Below are 19,142 nucleotides of genomic sequence, written 5' to 3' on the forward strand. Positions count from 1 at the left end.
AAGTCCAACAGACCTATACAGTAAATCCACCTGTTCTCTACAGAGAAAAGCTATTGAGACTTCAAATTCATCCATTCACCCGGTTAAGTCTTCAACATAGAAAACGCATATTTATTAAGTGTGGATTTTTTCAGGGATATGCAACACATGTCACATGGCTACATATAGCAAATCTTTGCATTACTCAGTGGTTGTTAGTTGGTTTCACAGATACAAATGTTGGGTTTAACATGAAGGCTGTGTCCAATATATCAAACAAAATATTCCTCTGTTGGGAAACTTGGGACCAATCTTTCGGTTCCTATCAATTCATCTCTAGGCACCATCTCAAGCTGCACAGGGGACAAATAATGGAGTTAGATAATACTCATTATGTAAACAGCTGAATGTCACAGTCTTCAGTTTTGGTCAATTGCCAAATATGTAAACATCCACATTCTCAATAGTATGGCTGGCTACCACATTATTTTGTTCACAAATGATCTCTATACTTTTTTATTATGAGCACACTTATTCTCACCTGGGCCTGCATCCATGGTTCTGTAGGGATCTGGGCTAACCAGCCCCAGGTCCACTTAATTAGTAAATTCAATGCCATTAAAATATCTTTCCCTTTTATTTGTTCAAAATGTAATATTCCAAGGGTTTAAAATGAAAACCTTCACATTCCTCCAATCGTTTTGATATTGTTTAAAATGCAGGTACATGGCCATCAAATAGTAAGCTTTCTGAATCCAAATTGTGTAGCTTTATAAAGTGCAGTATTTTCACAGCTTTTAGTCAAGGCTTTCCTATTGGTTTACAGAGCAGCAGTATCAGAAGATGCACACAAATGCATACACATTCCTTGTTCTTTTACCTTCTAAAACATATTTATATTTGATGCATTTATAGTATATTGATGTCATTGACCATCCTGTATGTTCTACATTTTGCAGGTTTTCAAACCCGACAAAAATATCTATTTTGACATTGTAATTGAAAAGGTGACTTTGAAAAAGCAAAATACACTGTCATTCCACAGTCAGTCGATATAAAACCAAACTGGTAAAGCTGGCTTCCGCTAAAGCCTAGTTTATGCTTCAGTGATAAAGTGTTGTGACATCTATGTTCAACAAGAATGATTAGTTTTAACAGGAAAAAGTGCTGACGTGGCTTGCGTGTTGCACATTGTGTCTTTATCTATCTGAGGTAACTTTATGCCTAATGTTATGCTCCGTAATACCCAAAATAGCCGGTCTAATAGTCCTAAGCTATAGATCGGCTATTGTTGGTCTGTGGCAGCGGCGTATGACAAAGCATAAATCGGGCTTTAGCCCTCAGAGAAACGAGCTATCCTCCGTGGTTCTGTCCCACAAAACCCTGCATATTCTCCTGGGCCTGTGAGGGCGGCCCGGCGGAGGGCTGCGGACCTGCTGCGACTGAGAGGCTTCCTGCTGGGCCGATGGATGCTCTGAGTGGCTCTTGTGTTCAAATGTTTCACACTGCTCTTTGTTTGAATCTCCACCTGTGGACATCAGGTGACCTTTAGAGCAGTCGTGGTTCTTGGGTTGTGAGCCGTCCTCATGGTCACTGTTCAAGCAGGGGTGGTTGCCATTGCTTTGAGCGTCTCGGTGGCTGTGGTTGAGAGCGATGTTCTCGTCTCGATGCTGAGACAGTTCAGCGAGACCACAGCTAGGCTGTGTGTGACCACCGGAGTTATCTGAAATAAGACTGTGGTTTTGCTGGCTGTGGTCGGATGAGAGGGTGTGTTCGAGGTGTTGCTGATTGTAGCTCTTCCAGAAGGCCCTGCAGTGGTGCTCCAACTCAGACAGCACAGGCAGGCCAATGTCCATATGCATCAGTAGGTTCTCAAGCCACTCATCCAGTTTCACAAAGGATGGACTGAGGAGAGAGAGAGAGGGGGAGAGAGAGAGAGAGAGAGGGGGGGGGGGGGAGAGAGAGAGAGAGAGAGAGAGAGAGAGAGAGAGAGAGAGAGAGAGAGAGAGAGAGAGAGAGAGAGAGAGAAAAGCATATTTAAAATGTGATGGAAGATTCCCCATCAATACCACAGTCCACCTAGCACAGTTATCTCCAACCTTTTAAATATATTTTAACACAACAAGAGAAATTATGTCATCACTGAATTAGGCTATTACTGATAAGACTATTAAATCCTGATGAGGAAGCTACCATAACAAAACAGCAGAACAATATAAGCACCCACGTACTGAGACAAATAATAGACACAAACTCAAAGATCTGTGGTGTTGAGCAAAATGCGACACCCTGCTTGTAGATCAGCTATTTTCAGTCTTTTTGAACATCTGAAAGACTTTCTGAAAGATCTTCACCTACAGTATGGGCTAGTACCTATCCTTCTTGTCTCCATAAATTATTTATACTACAAAAAAGGTTTGTCAGATTAGCCACAAATTCTAGCCCACGGGAGCCTTCCTCACCCCTTTTTTCAACACTCAGTATACTAACAATCTTTAATATAAATGTACTCCAAACATGTCTATTTGTATATAAAACGAAATACCAATACACCCACCTCCCAAATCATTTTAAATTGTATTTCCAGCCAAATTCCAGCTTTCACCCATATCCCACTAGGCAAGCAAACCAACTGCATGTCCCACTATGTACCACCAATAGGGGGCAGTTCGCCATCAAGTACAAAGGAGTTTCATTATGGAACGCCCATTTCAGTTTGGTGGCTACCACATCCTCCCTACCTACCTATAAAAGAAGCCTAATAAGTAAGTTAAATACCCAAATGGAAAACTAGACCAGTTTCCAAATAATTTAATCCTTATTCACATGAATATGTAATAGCATAATTGTTTTGCTTTGTTCAATGCTTTTTGTTGTTTTGTTTTTGTTCTGTCTCTTCTGCTCAGTCTTGTACTTTTATTTTTATTTTTATCAATGTACTATACCCTTTATCATAGGTATATACTTTTATATTTTCTTTTTTTTTTCTTTCTTTTCTTTTTTCTGTCTTTGTTTTTAATATTAAATAACTCTCATTATATGTAATGTAAACGGTGAGGTTCTTACATAAGCCCCCCAGGGTTTCTTACCTCACCGGCACAACAACTATCACGTAATGTTTCCCTCGGAAATAACTAACATGTCCTGTAAATGTATACAAAAATGTTGTGCAAATAAATCAAATCAAATCAAGTATTGTAGATGACATGCCCAAAATATGGACACCATGTTGAAAGTGTTTAAGTCTGTCTGTGGGTTTATACATATTTAACTAATGAAAATAATTAACAAGAGCTTGTGACTAAATAATAACTACATTGGATCCATTGGATTACATTTCCTGAAAAGTAATAGTTTTGGACATGCAAGCTTTCAGCCCAACAGTAACGATATCAAACTGGGGGTCCTTGAAAAGAAAGATTTTGAGAACTGACTGCATACCGTGTCTCTGCCTCCAGGTCACAGCATAGGGCAGCTAGGGGCAGGAAGGCAGTGGGGCAGTCTGGAGGGTGCAAGTGTTCCAGAAAACCAATGACGTTCAGCCCGAAGTCTGAGGACCGAGGCAGGAAGTCAGGGTCTGCACTCACTCTGCCTATTATCTTGAGAGACACAGAGACATGGGCACAATGCAACAGTGAAAATATTCAACTTAGTGATGTTTTTAATATTTTATATAATTATACACATATACACAGTGGAATAAAAGATGCATTTTAATAATCAACCTTTTCTTTCGCTGAACTCAATTCTAGCAAATTGTAGTAAAAAAAGAAAAGAAAAGATTTTACATATCTGTATCAGTAACAGAGCTTTTCTTTGAATCAGTTTGCATATAGAGTATTGTTTTCTACAATTTTACAAATGTTATTTAGATAGCATAGACAGATGCTAGGTTTAATGTTTAACTGCTCGGTTTAATGTTTAAATCCCAGTTAGCACTGCCACTTTAATTGTTGTTCTTTGCATTCTATGTATGTAACAATTTTCCCTTTCCCTGTTGTTTGATGATTGGCTTCATTGCATTTACTCTGATCATGCAATTTGTAAGTCCCTCTGGATGAGAGCATCTGCTAAATGTCTAAATTGTAAATTGTTAGATGAAACATTGCCTCCGGAGGATGTCAAGTGGTCCTACCTCACACATCATGATGCCAAAGGAGAAGATGTCTACTCGTTCATCATAGCTTTTCCCTGGAGGTGCACAGAAGAGATGAAGGTAACACATAAGGCCCTAGCATATGCTGCAAGTATTTTCCACTTTTCTACTTTTTTTTTTACCATTTATTTTTCTTCTTTTTCTGGAAAGATTAACTGGAGTGAAGCCATGAATCTGGCTCATGATTAATGTTGAGTGGCATGATGCCACTCAACATAAATCATGAGCCAGATTTAAACTCAGAACATCACAGTGATTCATCTTGATATTATTACTGCTGAAAGGCTATTTTTGTGGAAGTGCAACATCGCCCTCTAGTGGACGCTAATAACAATAATAATAGTAATCACCATGGATCATCTCAGGGGCCATCCAGTAAGGGTTCCCCACCACGGTGTAGCGTTTCCTGCGGTCTGGTCTTCGGAGCTCTGACAGTCTCCCACTCCCTGTTGGGGGTCTCTGCAGAGTGGGGGTCCTACCCTGAAACCTCTCCTCCTTCACCAGCCTGGCCAGGCCAAAGTCTGCCACCACCACACTCTGGTTCTAAGACAGAAGGAAAGGAAATTGCTTTTACAGCTTCACATAGCAGATGGCTGCTCAGCTGGCTCAGATGAGCGCTTGGTGGGGAGCTATTTGGGGTTAAGTGACAAAAATGAAGTATTTTCTTCATTTTTGACAAACTTTTTTGCTGTTGTTGAAAATACTTAATTTTGTCATACAACAAGATATAAATAAACACTTAGTGCGGTACATTACCTCTCTAACCAAGCAGTTGTGCGAGTTCAGGTCACGGTGGATGACATTCATGGAGTGTAGATATGCCTGAGAAAGAAAGATGGAAAATGGAACATAGTATCCTGACCCCAAGTGAAGCATAATTTTGGCAATAACCATAGAGTAATAGGTAGGAGTGCCTCACCATTCCTGCTGCTATGTCTTTGGCAAAACTCACTCTCATGTTCCAAGGAAAATCACTGTCCTACAGATGAAGAGAATGTCATACCATATGGCTCAAAACACTACTGATAATACATGGATGAAGATTAAAACCAGCCTCACCATCTTTTGAATAGTCTCCCTGAGAGTTCCTCCTTGCACATATTCTGAGATGAAGTTTAGTCGCTTGTCTTTATAAAGGAGACCAATAAACTTGAGGACATTCGGGTGGTCCAGACAACGCATCATCTTCACCTGTACAAAGGTAGATGAATCATACACACAGTACATAAGCTACATATATACAGAACATACATACGTAGGCTAAATACTGTATACAGAACATGTATACAGTGTGTGTGTGTGTGTGTGTGTGTGTGTGTGTGTGTGTGTGTGTGTGTGTGTGTGTGTGTGTGTGTGTGTGTGTGTGTGTGTGTGTGTGTGTGTGTGTGTGTGCGTGCGTGCGTGCGTGCGTGCGTGCGTGCGTGCGTGCGTGCGTGCGTGCGCGCGCGCGTGTGTGTGTGTGTGTGTGTGTGTGTGTAAACTCCCTGGACTAAAATCTCTATATCTCAGCAGCAGTATTTATTGACCTTTTACAAATCGGTTGATAATCATAAAATAAAATAAAAAGAATTAATACAAAATGACCTTTCTAAACATTAATACATGGGGAATAGTTACAACTTCAGAATAAGCTAGATCCCCAAAAGGTCTGTAAACTATTGACATGATCTTAACAAGCATATTTACTAACCTAAACAGTATAATAAAGTATAACAGTATTCATTTGTGTTTAAATTGGTCCCCTGAAGGAAGGCCTTGCTGGGTGGTTGTAGGTGATTGACTACAGGAGAGGGCTCTGGTGTTATGTTTTCCAGTACTGTTAGAATAGTAGCAGGAGTTTACTTGTACAGTACTTAAAGCTGTCAGAAGTCCTTTTAACTATTTATGAGACAATAAACTATTAAGCAACATTTAACAAGTCATTAATAACTCATTAACTAACAGTTTGTGAATGATCCATTAACTATTTATAAGGGATAGTTATTCTAAAGTGTAGCCATATCCTGTTCCAGCAACATGACAGTAATAAACAACACAAATACAGTAGTAGACATGAATTGTAGGCAAATGGAATAGTAACCATGTATTAGCCATTTATTTGTTGGCTAGGAAAGATTTAAATTCATTCAGCCTCAAATGCGTTTGCCTATTAAATATGCTGAAATGCTGTGGGGCTGTTTACCATCTTGAGGTTTGAGAGCCTACAGAACCTACCTCCTTTAAGAAGGTCTTCTGTGTCTCTTCGTCAAAACGTATGAGCTCTTTCATCACCATCACCTCTCCAGTCTCTTGGTGTGTGACCTGAACAGAAGCAGCTATGTCACTGACAATATACTGCATACTTATGTAAACTGTAGAAGTTAAAGCAGGTTAAGTCTAAATCACTGATATTATTGTGGCCTACTGGAACGCAGCCACTCTGGATTCAAAACACTAAAGCAATGATGGATGTCAGGAAGTTATGCTTCATCTACTCCATCTAAAACTACCCTGCCCAGTTGTACATCTAACAGTCAAGTATAGTGTGTAAATAACTACAATTTCACAAAACGCCAAAAGGCCTGAGATGGAACTACAATTCGAAGGTAGTGATTTATTACGTGGGATTTCACGCCTTGGCCCTTTCGATTTGCTTGTTTGTTTTTGATTCATTCATTTATTAGCAGGATTGTTAACAGTACAGGAGTTGGTACGGTCAAAGGTTATGCTAAAAGGATACCACAAAAAGCCCCAGAGGCTTGTTTCCATTGTGGGCCATGAAGTTACCAAAATAAGTTACTTTTGGGTCTTAACCCATTAAGACCAGGAACGCATCTGTGTCATTTTTTTTTATTTCTATGGGTATTCAAAAATAGCAGATATACAAGCTCATAGTGCGGCAACGAGAAATCTTTGCTTCTGGGGATTCTACAAATGTCTTCTAAATCCTAAAAGCTTTTTTTTTTAAAAACGTATGTTGCTATAATCAGTGGTTCTGTATATCTGCTATTTTTGAATAGCCAAAGAAATCTAAAATGACTGGTCTTAATGAGTTAAAGCAGGGTCGAGGTCACAATCAATTACAGCATCTATAAACCATGGCTTCCCGGTTCTGTGCCAGCAGTACCTTGATAGCCTGTCCGAAGAAGCCCTTGCCGAGCACCTCACCGTGGATGAGGTCTGAGGATCTGAAGATGCGGTGGCTCCTGTCTCCAGTGTCCACGCGCAAAGATTCTGAGCGCACCATGTCCCGCCGTTGGGACAGAAGGGGCATGGCACCAGGCAAGAGGGGACACTTGTCTATACTACAGCTACGCCTGACAGAGAGAGACCAGAAACACAAATGTATGTTGTAAGTGAGTCTATTGATTGACTGGGACACGCACACAATATTTTTGCGGTGAAACCTTTGGATACGCAAGTCTTTTGATGTGTTAAATTTAAAGCTGCAATTTATTATCTATGTATGTATGCCCCGATATAAGTAGCACAACTGCACTGATTGGAGGCCTGCCTTTCTTTTGAAACATTTACAGGTACCGTAGGGCCACTACTGGTTGACAAGAGGTATTTCATGAAAGTCAAACGGAAAAAAAACTCGCCTTCCCAGTTTCCATATTACATGCACACCGTGATAGCTCAATAGCAACATGTTTGTCACTTGCATGGGAGACCAAGGTTTGAAGGACATGAAAGTTACAGATTGCAGCTTTAAAGTTCTGTGCACAAGGACAACAAATGTTTTTTTCATTTACCATAGAAAAAAAAACATTGTGGTCAGTGGTCACCTAAATTCATTTCTCACTGAGTGTGAAATCAACCATACAGAAGAAGATACAAATTGTGTGTGTGTGTGCGTGTGCGTGTGCGTGTGCGTGTGCGTGTGTGTGCGTGTGCGTGTGCGTGTGCGTGTATGTGTGCATATGCGTATGCGTGCGCCGTGCGTGCGTGTGGAAAAAGTAACACATGAAAGAGTCCGAAATCTTACAGGATATGTCTTGAACGCCTCTCCATTGTTCCTTGATGCTGAGGTGACACGGGGGCAGACATCCTGATTGGCTTGTCCATTGCCTCACCAGGACTCGGCTCCTCCTCCACGCTGGGGAGTTTGGGGGTTCCGCCGAGGCTGCCATGGACACGGGGGTCAGGGCGGGTGGCGTCGGTGTCCTGGGGACAGCTGGCGGAGCTGCTGGCTTCTACAGCAGGCTGAGGGTTGTGCTCTATTGTCAGCTGCAGTGGTCTGTTAGTGTCCTGGATCACACTCTTTATCTGGAAGTGAGCGGACAGCGGTCACAGACCAACAGTTGTCAAAGCCCATGCTCGGGATTTCTATGTAGTCATCTACTAAAGTTCAGTCAGACATTATTGTCAAAATTAAATCATTTATTGCAGGGATATTGCATTGCATTTGGTGGAGTGATCTGCTCCCGTGATGCTCCAGAACAATCTGCGTAAGCATGACACAGACCCTGTGATCACAAACGCCCCGAAGCAGATATACACAGTTCTTACATTGTCAACATAAAAACCCCTCATATGACAGAACATATAGATACACAGAACTGTAAAGGATCCGATACAATACATATATGAACCCATATTGAATTACATGCCGACAGAGTGAAGACATGAATGCTATTACAGGAGGAGGCTGTGAAGTTCAAGGGATTTTGATCACTGACGAGATGACATTGTGGTAGGATAAGGATAGGATAATTCCTTTTAACAGGTTATTCATGAAAGTCCTTGCGGTCTTGTTTCCAATGAGAACCTGTGAGCAATTAGGGGTTAAGAGTCTTGCTCAGGGACAAATTTCATTTCATCGACACATATGCTAGCATGGCCTGGAATCGAACCTGGGGCAAGCAGGGCCTCTGGCTACCTAGGCGGGCTCACTAACCACTCAGCTATGGCCGCCCCTAAGCAGCGAGAGATGTTGAGCATTTAAGAGTGAATGTCGGTCTGCTTAAATAGACCGCGTAGATGAACCATTAGGATCGTGGCCGTATGTGATTGGAGGGTGTATGAGCGCGGGACCAGCTTGACTGGTCTGCTTAACTAAAGTATACCAAAAGCACATGATGATAATAGAATATTTTGGTATAACTGTGAGTCACCCTAGTAGTAATCTCTCAAGACAGATTCAGAGCTCTGCATCTTTGCCGATGGGTTCCCAGATTGCCGTAGTAGTAATCAGTTAATGCATGTTTCATCAAATCACATCCTGGGTTCCAATCTGATTCATGACCGTTTATCCTCCATGATATCCTCTTTCTCATGTCTCTCACCACTGTACTACACAATAAAATCCTCAGTGTTAATTCAACATACCGGTAACAGGATATTGTTGTGTACCTACAGAGTATTGTTCATGGATTTTAGGCTACAGTACCTCATCCGGGGAGACATTGCGGAGTGGTATGCCGTTGACCTCCAGCACACGGTCTCCGGTGTGGATGGAGTTCAGCAGGTCGGTGCCGAGGACGGTTGGGTCCAGGCTGAGGAAGAGTAAACAGGGTGGCAGGGACAGAGGTGAAGAGGAACAATAGAGGAAAGAGGAGGCCAAAGTAGCAAGCGCACAGTAGGTTTGTTTAGCGGCTGTTGTTGCTGCTGTTCTAGCAGCTAGTCACCAGATGTATTGGTAGGCGGAGATCTCTGATCATCTGGCTATGCGAGACTAGTAGTAAATTCCAAACCACTGACATTTCACGTTAACAACTTTTGAGGAACTTACATTTTTCTTACACATAATACTGTATCTATTTTATATACGTATGTCATATGAGAATATGTTTCCTATCCTGCCATTTCTTGACAAAAAGCAATGTTATCTACATTCCCTTCAAGGTTTGACACATACAGTCTGCATTCAGACAAATAAAGCACATGCAGAGAACTCACTCTGTCACGGTGACCAGAGGCCATTTCTCCTGGCTGAGCTCCGTGGCCACACTCAGCCCTCGTCTGCCATCAGCACGGGGAGGGAGTGACACTAGCGCCACCAAGTGGGGACTCCTGGTCAGTGGCGATGCCGTATCACTCACAGAAGATGCTATGCCCTTGCAGAAACAGTGGCCACTGCATGGCAGACAGACAAGTAGAGGCAGTTTACCATCTCCATTTCTCTCGTACTTACACAGCAAAATCTTTAATGTTTAATTGAACTCTGAGAGTGTAAAAATTTACCTGCAAAGGTCCATTGTTACACTATATCCTCAGGATTTTACAGTTTATGCTACTAGGTGATATTGTGGACATGGGATGTCATTGTGTGGATCTCTCCTACATTCGACCTATCTTCCTACACAGAGAAATCCTCAAAGGTCATTTATTTTCAAGTATTTCTGTGGGCCCCAAATGCTCCTCACAGTGAAGCTCCTCACTGGCAGATAATTCCATGTGTATTGGAGGAGGAGGTGGTTTCTTTACCATCCCAAGGACCGACCAGTTCAAAAACCAACCAGTAGGGGTCAGCAGTGACAAAATTACAAAAGTGCATGTGTGTGTGTGTGTGTATGTCATGAGCACATACAAAATAAAATAGAAAAATGAACACTGAGGTTATACTGACCAGTAGAGCTCTGAGTGCTGTACCAGCGTGTAGGTTTCTCCATCTCCAATGAACATTTCACAATTCTTACATGTGAAACACTCAGGGTGGAACTTCTGCTCTCCAGCAACCTACACACAGTGAACACACAGACAGGAAGGATGACATAATACAATGGAAAGAGCAGGGAGAGAGATTGGGCTTTCAGTTTCTATACGTGTGATGAGGATTCTGACAGACAATTTTTCTTTTCATTTATATGTTTTTGGAATGTGGACCATGAGAAGACAGATGGAAGACAGAGAAAGGAGTAAAAAATATAGAAGGTTAAATTGCATACTGCTACAGTCAAAATCCAGTCAAAATCCAAAACACAATTTTAATTACATAGTACCTAACATAAAGATCCAACAACTGAGAAATTAAGAAATGCAGACAACAGACGTGTCTTTATTTTTTTCAGTAGTCTGTGAAAATATATCAATCATATCATTATACAGCCAGATGAGGTAATTAGGTTGCAGGTGTAGCCTTACTCCAGACCATAGACTCCGCCCACTCACTGTGTGGAAGCTTTATAGCTTCAGTCAGATAATCAGAATATTGCAGGTGAGTTCAATCAAACACAGCCAATCACAATTAATCCACTAGAAAAGAGGGGGAATGGGAGGGAGTAGGCAAGGATAACAATCATTCAAAGGAAGAAAGCTATACATTTACAGTATCAACAATGCCCATTGGGAGCCAATTACAGCGGTCCTTTCCGGGACTTGGCAGAATCCAGATGCATATTATATAACGTAACGAGACAATTAATGTTACGACATTGCAATACATTAAGATGAAAAACAAGCAAACAAACAAACAAAAAATGTCCCCACATTGACCTCTCGCTAATCCTCTATTAAGAGCAACTTAGATTTCAGACTTTGCTTTCAAAAAGCAAAGACTGTGAGCCAAATGTGTCTCAATATTGCTACATACTGTAGAATAAACCCACAGACGCATCAGACTGCCCTCTTTCTGAGAAATATAATTTTCCTTAGAACTTCCTCAGAGAAAAATAGATGAAAGCAACAACGAAACCAAAGAAAATAGGGCAGGCTTGGCCTGATTTGCAAAAATGCAAATCAAACTTTGAATTTATGCAAGTTCTTTGTGTAGATTAAGGCTTCAAGGCCTGATACTGTCAGGTTGTTTCCACATGGGATATCCTCCAATTTAACAGTTAGAGATTAAAAAAAAACCACATCATTTATTGTCACATTGAGGAAGCAAAGAGGAAGGAAGCCTCTGAACATACAGTAGTAGTTGGCTTTAGTTATTTTATTTATTGTAATAGGTTGACTAATTACAAGGCTTGAGCTTGTAGAGTGAGGTCCAGTTCATAAGCTGTAAACTCTATGGTTAATTTGTACTTGAGCTAAAGTACCGGAGTATTTGCTTTATTAAGTACATTTATTTTTTATTATTATATTATTGCATTGTTGTATTGAAATGTTGAATTTGGACATCAATGTGTAATCAATTTGCTACTATTTGAGTATACCTGTATAAACTAACCATTTAGGGCAGTGAAACTTACTGACAGTTAGGAACCAAATGGACCTTCATGGGGCTGCAACGCTGAGAGTGTACAAATGGAACAAAATTGAGTCCATTTGGTTCCATTTTGTAAACTCTCAGAGTTATGGGGATCCGTTGCCATATCCCTGTAACAAACTAAGGGTCCTTGAAATGAAACACTTTGAGAACCACTGGTTTAGGGGACAGTAACAGGATTTCAGCCTGTCAACCCTATAATTTGTACAGGTACAGTCTGTTCTGTTAGGACTGATTTACAGTGAATAGTGTACAGGTCAAAATGAGGCCAGTACAGGAGAAATGGGCCAGGAAATTAGTGTTTTCCTTTTACTTGAGTATTATTGCTTACACCCTGCACAATACAAAAGCCCTGGTAAGAATTATACAGTTATATAATGTAAAATGTTGTAAATGTAAGGCCGATGTAGCGTATCATATTTTATAGTAACATATTGCATTATACAATATTACAGTTATTACAATTGTACGTTTTGGAGTGTCACCCATTCTGTAGCTCTAATGTGTAATTTGGTGACTCAGATCATTTCTCTGTTGATGTTTTGACATACCCTTTACACACACTCTTGTCATACACAGACGCTAGCAACAACCGACAGATGGCATCTCCACCCCAAACACACCCAAAACACACACACACACACACACACACACACACACACACACACACACACACACACACACACACACACACACACACACACACACACACACACACACACACACACACACACACACACACACACACACTCTAACACAGTAACAACAGTAATCTGCTTTTCTTTGTCTATTATGACTTAATATGCATTGGTAGCACCCACAAGTTCAACTGTGTTTCCAGGTCAGAGTTAAGAGTCTATACTTTAGTGCAGCGTGTTGTAGTATTGTGTGATGTGGTGTTTCGCTGAAAAAGTCCACAACTCTGGACTGTTGGAATGTATTATGACAGTGGGTCTCAAAGTGGGGTCCGAGGACCCCAGGGGTCCTTGAGGGGGTTCGAGGGGTTCCCCCAGCAAAATTAGTTAACATAGTACCAAAATCAGTTCAACCACTTTATAACCGTATATACATCAGCTATTTGAAACTAGCCAAGCTCACAAGCTTGTAGATCTGATATTAAAAAAAAAAACATTTTTAAAATGGGGGTCCCTGGCACAAAGATTTTCAGGTGGGTCCTTGACATGAAAATGTTTTAACTATTATGACAAAGAGGAAGCTCTCCCAGACCACGATCCATGAAATGTTTTCGGTTTAAACATTCTTTCCCATTTTGCATAATATCTCTGATGTATTTGTATTTATTCATTAGGTAGTACAGTGGAGGCATACTGGAGGACAGTCATGCAACATTTATCTTTTTTTTGGTAAGTGGTTAAAGTATTTTTAACCACACTATATACTTCTTGATTTGAAAAACTGTGTTTTGTTTTTGTTTAAAAAGAAATAATAGGGATGCCAGGGTTAATGTGGTTAACATAGATGGTTAATTGAATTGTTCAATTGTGATGGGGGGCATGGATTCCTCCCCATCCCCTCAGCATATCCGTTTACCGGTAGTTGTTACAGTAAATGATGAAAAGGTTACCATGACAAGGCCTGTAGTGATGGCTTCCTTACAGCCGTGGCACTGCTCTCCGTAGCGGGCCCAGTAATGCTTCTTACAGAAGAGCTGACCATCTCTCTCATAGTACCAGTGAGACAGGATGCAGCCACACTCACAACACCTGACGGAAACACATGTGGTGCAGAGGATATGCATGAGAGAGGACACATACAGTGAGACAAGATACAGTACGATTTCATTGATCCCTGTGGTGTAATTACAGTACAGTAGTGAGTACAGGATATAAACAAAGCTACAAGAAAAACATGGAACTTTTTAAAGAAATGTATATGCAGAATTAGGAAGGAAATAGGTAGACGCGTCGTGGAAGGAACCTTGGGATAGCAAGAGGAGGGAAAGAAAGCGGTGAGGAACGAAGGGGATGGGAGTAGAAATGATATGAAGCCCATGTCTATAATGCATTCTAAACATACCTTATAATCTTCTGTATTATTGTTGTTTTAAGCACTCATAAATAATGCTTCATAATTATGATCATAATACATAATAATATGTACATATCCCTATAATTACTTATACAGTCAAGTATAAATGCATCATAATCTGCATATAGTATCTCTGTATAAGGTTACATGGTGGTCTTTTGTGTGCTAACCATAAGAGTACTTTTTTTTTACATTGTAGTAACGGTAATAAAAAAAAAGCAAACATATTTGCACACAAGGAGCGAAGGAGAATATGCTTTTCTTTTCTTTTTCAAAATTACAGTGATGTACTCATAATGCCTATAACATTGATCAACATTTGATTATATAATATCTTATAAGAACAAGTATCATAATACTTCATAATTGCTGGTCACTCACTGACCTTTGTTTTTGGCCAGGATCATAATGTATTGTAATTCTCATAGTTGTTATACATTCTATAAATGTATCGGCCATTATTATAGTGTGATTATACTACCAGATCGACTCGAACCTCCGGTCAAGCCCTTGTCTACAACAACAGTGTGGCTTCAACAGGCACAAACGTCAGTCTGTCATTCAATATTGAAACCCATGTCTTACCAAATACAAACTACCAAAAAACTGCAAGACCCTTACACTCCCATGGCATTACATTATCCAGAATGTTACTAGTTCCCAGTCACACTCAGACACCACCCATACCAGCTGCTAGTCAATCAGTCACTCATCACCACTCAGTCACACACACACACACACCAATAAGATGGAAGGACAGGCAGAGGGAAAAACAGCACACAGCACAGTATCCTAGGCCTACCAGAAAATAAACATTATGGCCCTAGGGTCACAACAATGGGACTGGGACACTTCTGGCTCCAACAGACCACAGATAATCGCTTTCACTTCCTGTTTCGGTTGCTTTAGAATAGATGACAACATCAAGTTGTCATTTCAAAACTATCCATTTGTGTCTGAACTACAGCATCCAAACGTAAATAACAGAAGTGATTTTTAGACAAACAGAAACAGTTTTAAAGGGTCCTGAATTCATGCTCAATAATTCGGGTAGTGTGTACTACGTATTTAACCACTTATACACTTTGCTGACTGATGTCCCCTAGGGGTCTATACTTGGCCCCTTCCTTTTCCCCTCTACTCTAACTCTTTGCCGAAAACAGCTGATCGACAAGTTCACAACGCGTCACAATGCGACACGTTTGAAGATCTGCTATTTTCTCTGAATGTTTGACCCAGAATAGGGGCACTAGGTTTCATTTAGTTAATTACCACAGCCCGTAAACCACCAGAATATCCCCAAAGGAAATCCAGTTATGCTCCAAACATTCTCACGATGCATGTCAAAAGCCTCTTCTCTATGTTTTTCATGTCCTACTTACAGAGTGTTGGTTGGTTAGGCACTATCAGTGACATATTAGTAGTTATTATGACTATGTAAAAACACTGTGACTTGTCTCACATGATGATAACGTATTGTTCCATGCCCTTGCTGGATCTGTAGGATTGAATCCCACCAGAACCTGTGACCAAACAGTATGACTTAATAGAAAAGTCAGCGCCAAGGGAACAGTCCGCTCCCTTCATGAATATTGGCCCAGGAGGGAACAATATGAACTCCAAGCATTATGACAGTGGTCTCATTAACTACAGTACAACACAGGGCATTCATGTTGAGCCTTCTAGAACAGCAAACACAAGGCCTTTGCTTGAAAACTTTCCAAGTGAAACGTTACATGGCTAAAAACTGAATACTGTCGAACAAAAGCCACATATTGCACAGTTTTCTTATCTTTCCAACACTACCGCCTGGAGTGGGAGTGGGAGTGAACTTCCTGGACAGAGTAAAGGTCCATGCTTCCTTTCGCCCAGACTGTTAAGGCCATGTTACGCTCACAATGGAGAACTTTGCCCAACAATTGAAAATGCATGTCAGGAGAGGAAGATATGGAGACACATATTTCCTCTCAAATAAGATCTGACAACCAAATATCATTCACTATAAAGACAATAATATAGGCCTATATAACAACTTGCTCAAATAAACATGTTAACTGGGGGTTTATTAATTGGTGTCTTCCTTTTAAAAGCTAATGTTTAAAGTGAAAGTATTTTTCTTAATCTAATAACCCTTTCAAAACGGACCTAGGAAAGAGCCCTGTTTGCTGTTGCTGTGAATGGGTCCACAACATCCGACATGATCAGCTTATCACTGTCCAGCAGGTTGATTCTCCAGTGTAGAAAAACAAATAAAATCTGCACACCAGTAACAGTGTCAACAGTGTAAACAACTTAGAAACATCCACTTTCAGTGACATCAAAACACAGCAACCCTACTCTGCTTTGACATATCTACAGTCCAGAAGTAAAGTTATTTACTTTGAGCGAATGGCGACGACATTTATCCAGGACAACAGTATGGTGTGACGCATGGTGTGACTGGGTCCAACATATGTTGGATAATGTCAATTCTATTGCAGTATTCAGTGAGATTCATGTTTTAGTGTGAGCATCCCAAAAGAATGACAAAGTAGAACCTTGTTGCTTACCAGACAGATGTGTCCTAAGACATTTCCCAGAGCTAACAGATCTGTTTCTTATTTGCTGGGAAAAGAAAAGGGATGCATGGAGGGAAAAAAAGCATTGTCTGGGGTCAGCTAGCACGGTTATTTCTGTCCTCCTGTGTGTTTTTCTTTTGTTTTTGCCTTTGGCGACGGATGTGGGACATAATCAGCCTCACATCTGCCATTAGTCTGAAACATCTGGACTCAGACTCAACACCAGAATCCATCCAGGCATGAAATAAAGAAATGTAACCTCATGTTTTCTGATTCAAGTTTGACTCACATCATTAATCTTCTTGGACCCTATGTTTAAATATTCCTGTGAATTTGACTTGGCTCTCTTCTGTCTATGAAGTGTCATCTCTGTCCTTACACCCTGCTCCTGTGGCCCTGTGCCCCAGACACAATAGACACAACCCAAGGTTGGGAAAAAAATATATTTGAAAAAAGAAAACCCTTGCTAATGATGTCATAATGCACGGTAGGTCAAATGTCATGTCCTGGTGACGCATTATCCTCTGGTTGCCTCCCTGTTATCTCCCTGCCGGACTTCCTTTAAAAACATCTGTCAGTATACTTGCCACTGAGTAACATGAATATTACTGACCCAAAACCTTTATGGTACAGCAAAAAGAGTATAGACAATTTGCAAAAAGGTACATGCTTACATTGGAACTGGGAGAAGTATTTAAATAGAGAAGTTTAAATACTATACAGTATGTGTACATTGCAGAGGAGAGGGACACAAGTCACATGACTTGATTCTAATCAGACTTGAGCAACTCAAATCAATTTTTTTTTTTGATACGCACACAATCTGATTCTCTCTCTATCTATCTCTCTCCATCGCTCTCTCTCTCTAACACACACACACACACACACACACACACACACACACACACACACACACACACACACACACACACACACACACACACACACACACACACACACACACACACACACACACTACAAAGACAATGCCAGTGGATCGTACCTCCCTTTCATTCCTCGGCGGAATCTCTGGTCCCGTCGTGACATTTGGAACCGCTCTGTTCTCTTCACTCCAGCAGGGCAGCTGTCACTCACTCCCTCTCCCAGGTCAAGTCAGGTCGGGACCGATTTAGCAGAAAGTCTTACAGCAATAAATAGCAGAGCTTGCCACTCTCATGCGTGTTTGTTTGGATCTCCTATCACACACATGCAATGACCTCCTGTGTGGTTTTTCTCCATGTGCTCATACTATGCTGTCTGGGCAGATGAAGTCTGGCTGTATGGGAGACACTCTTCCACCTCACACTGACAGCAAGTCTCCCTCTACTGGTCACTGACAGCCAGACAGTCTCCCTCTACTGGTCACTGACAGCCAGCCAGTGCCCCTCTGCTAGCCACTGTCAGCCAGCGTCAATCCTAAAGTCTCCTGCTGGTAACAGCCAGACAGTTTCCCTCTGTTGGTCACCTTCTGGTCACTGACAGCCAACCATTCAACCTCTGCTGGTCACCACTAAGCAAACCAAGCCACGGATAGAACCCCCCCCCCCCCCACCACCACCACCCTAGTTCTCCTGTAACATTTTGGTTTATAGACCTTCCAAGTGCTAGATAGAGTTACACTCCTCCCTGCTCTGCATAGCATGTAAAAGGCTGCAACCGGAGCAGAGAACTATGCTTGCGCATGTTATCTGCAAAGGCATGGCACATGTTCACTGATGTGCGTGTTTGTGTGTGCTTGCGTCAGTGTGTGTTTGTTGTGTGTGTGTGTGTGTGTGTGTGTGTGTGTGTGTGTGTGTGTGTGTCTGCGCGCGCACACACACATTTTACATGAATCAGTTCTCTTTCCATCAGCCCAAGCAGGCACACAGCCATAATCTCTTTATGAATGCCCCAATTACCACACTATTCCAAACCCTGGTTTAACAGCAGCCTCATTCACCACACACAACAAAGAGGGAAATGAAGAGGGAAAATTACATTCCAGGAGAGAGGAGTATGAGAACCAGTCCGGATCAGAGCCACTGAAGTGCTTTATGATAAATAAAACAAGACCAAAATACTCATCTGAATATCAGTGAGTGGGTATAAGGCTGCAATGCACATTACTGTATGTCTGTTAAAGCATGAGAAGAAACAAAGTAGAGAAGTCACAGGCAGCTATTAGATTCAAAGTGTATGTACAGTTAAATAAGATTTACTGTACTGTAGCTGGACTGCATGTAACCAAGTGAGTTCACATTAAATCTAAGAATATCCCCAGACTGTGTCA

General features: G+C 41.2%; 1 protein-coding gene across 1 annotated transcript; it reads right to left on the reverse strand.

Annotated features, from left to right (window-relative positions):
* Window positions 1-315: 315 nt before the first annotated feature.
* Window positions 316-18,158, reverse strand: LOC311056853 (LIM domain kinase 1-like). Its single transcript, XM_084073691.1, has 15 exons — window positions 17,877-18,158; window positions 13,852-13,990; window positions 10,686-10,795; window positions 10,016-10,192; window positions 9,507-9,612; window positions 8,103-8,383; window positions 7,242-7,431; window positions 6,350-6,436; window positions 5,195-5,326; window positions 5,055-5,114; window positions 4,892-4,957; window positions 4,486-4,678; window positions 4,115-4,170; window positions 3,421-3,578; window positions 316-1,884 (listed from the first exon to the last, which is right to left on the reverse strand). The coding sequence occupies exons 1-15, from the start codon at window positions 17,918-17,920 to the stop codon at window positions 1,320-1,322; spliced, it is 2,364 nt and encodes a 787-aa protein (XP_083929817.1). The 5' UTR covers window positions 17,921-18,158; the 3' UTR covers window positions 316-1,319.
* Window positions 18,159-19,142: the final 984 nt, after the last annotated feature.

This window comes from Gymnoscopelus microlampas (genome assembly GCF_963454915.1).
Source record: "Gymnoscopelus microlampas genome assembly, chromosome: 12".
Taxonomy (NCBI): domain Eukaryota; kingdom Metazoa; phylum Chordata; class Actinopteri; order Myctophiformes; family Myctophidae; genus Gymnoscopelus; species Gymnoscopelus microlampas.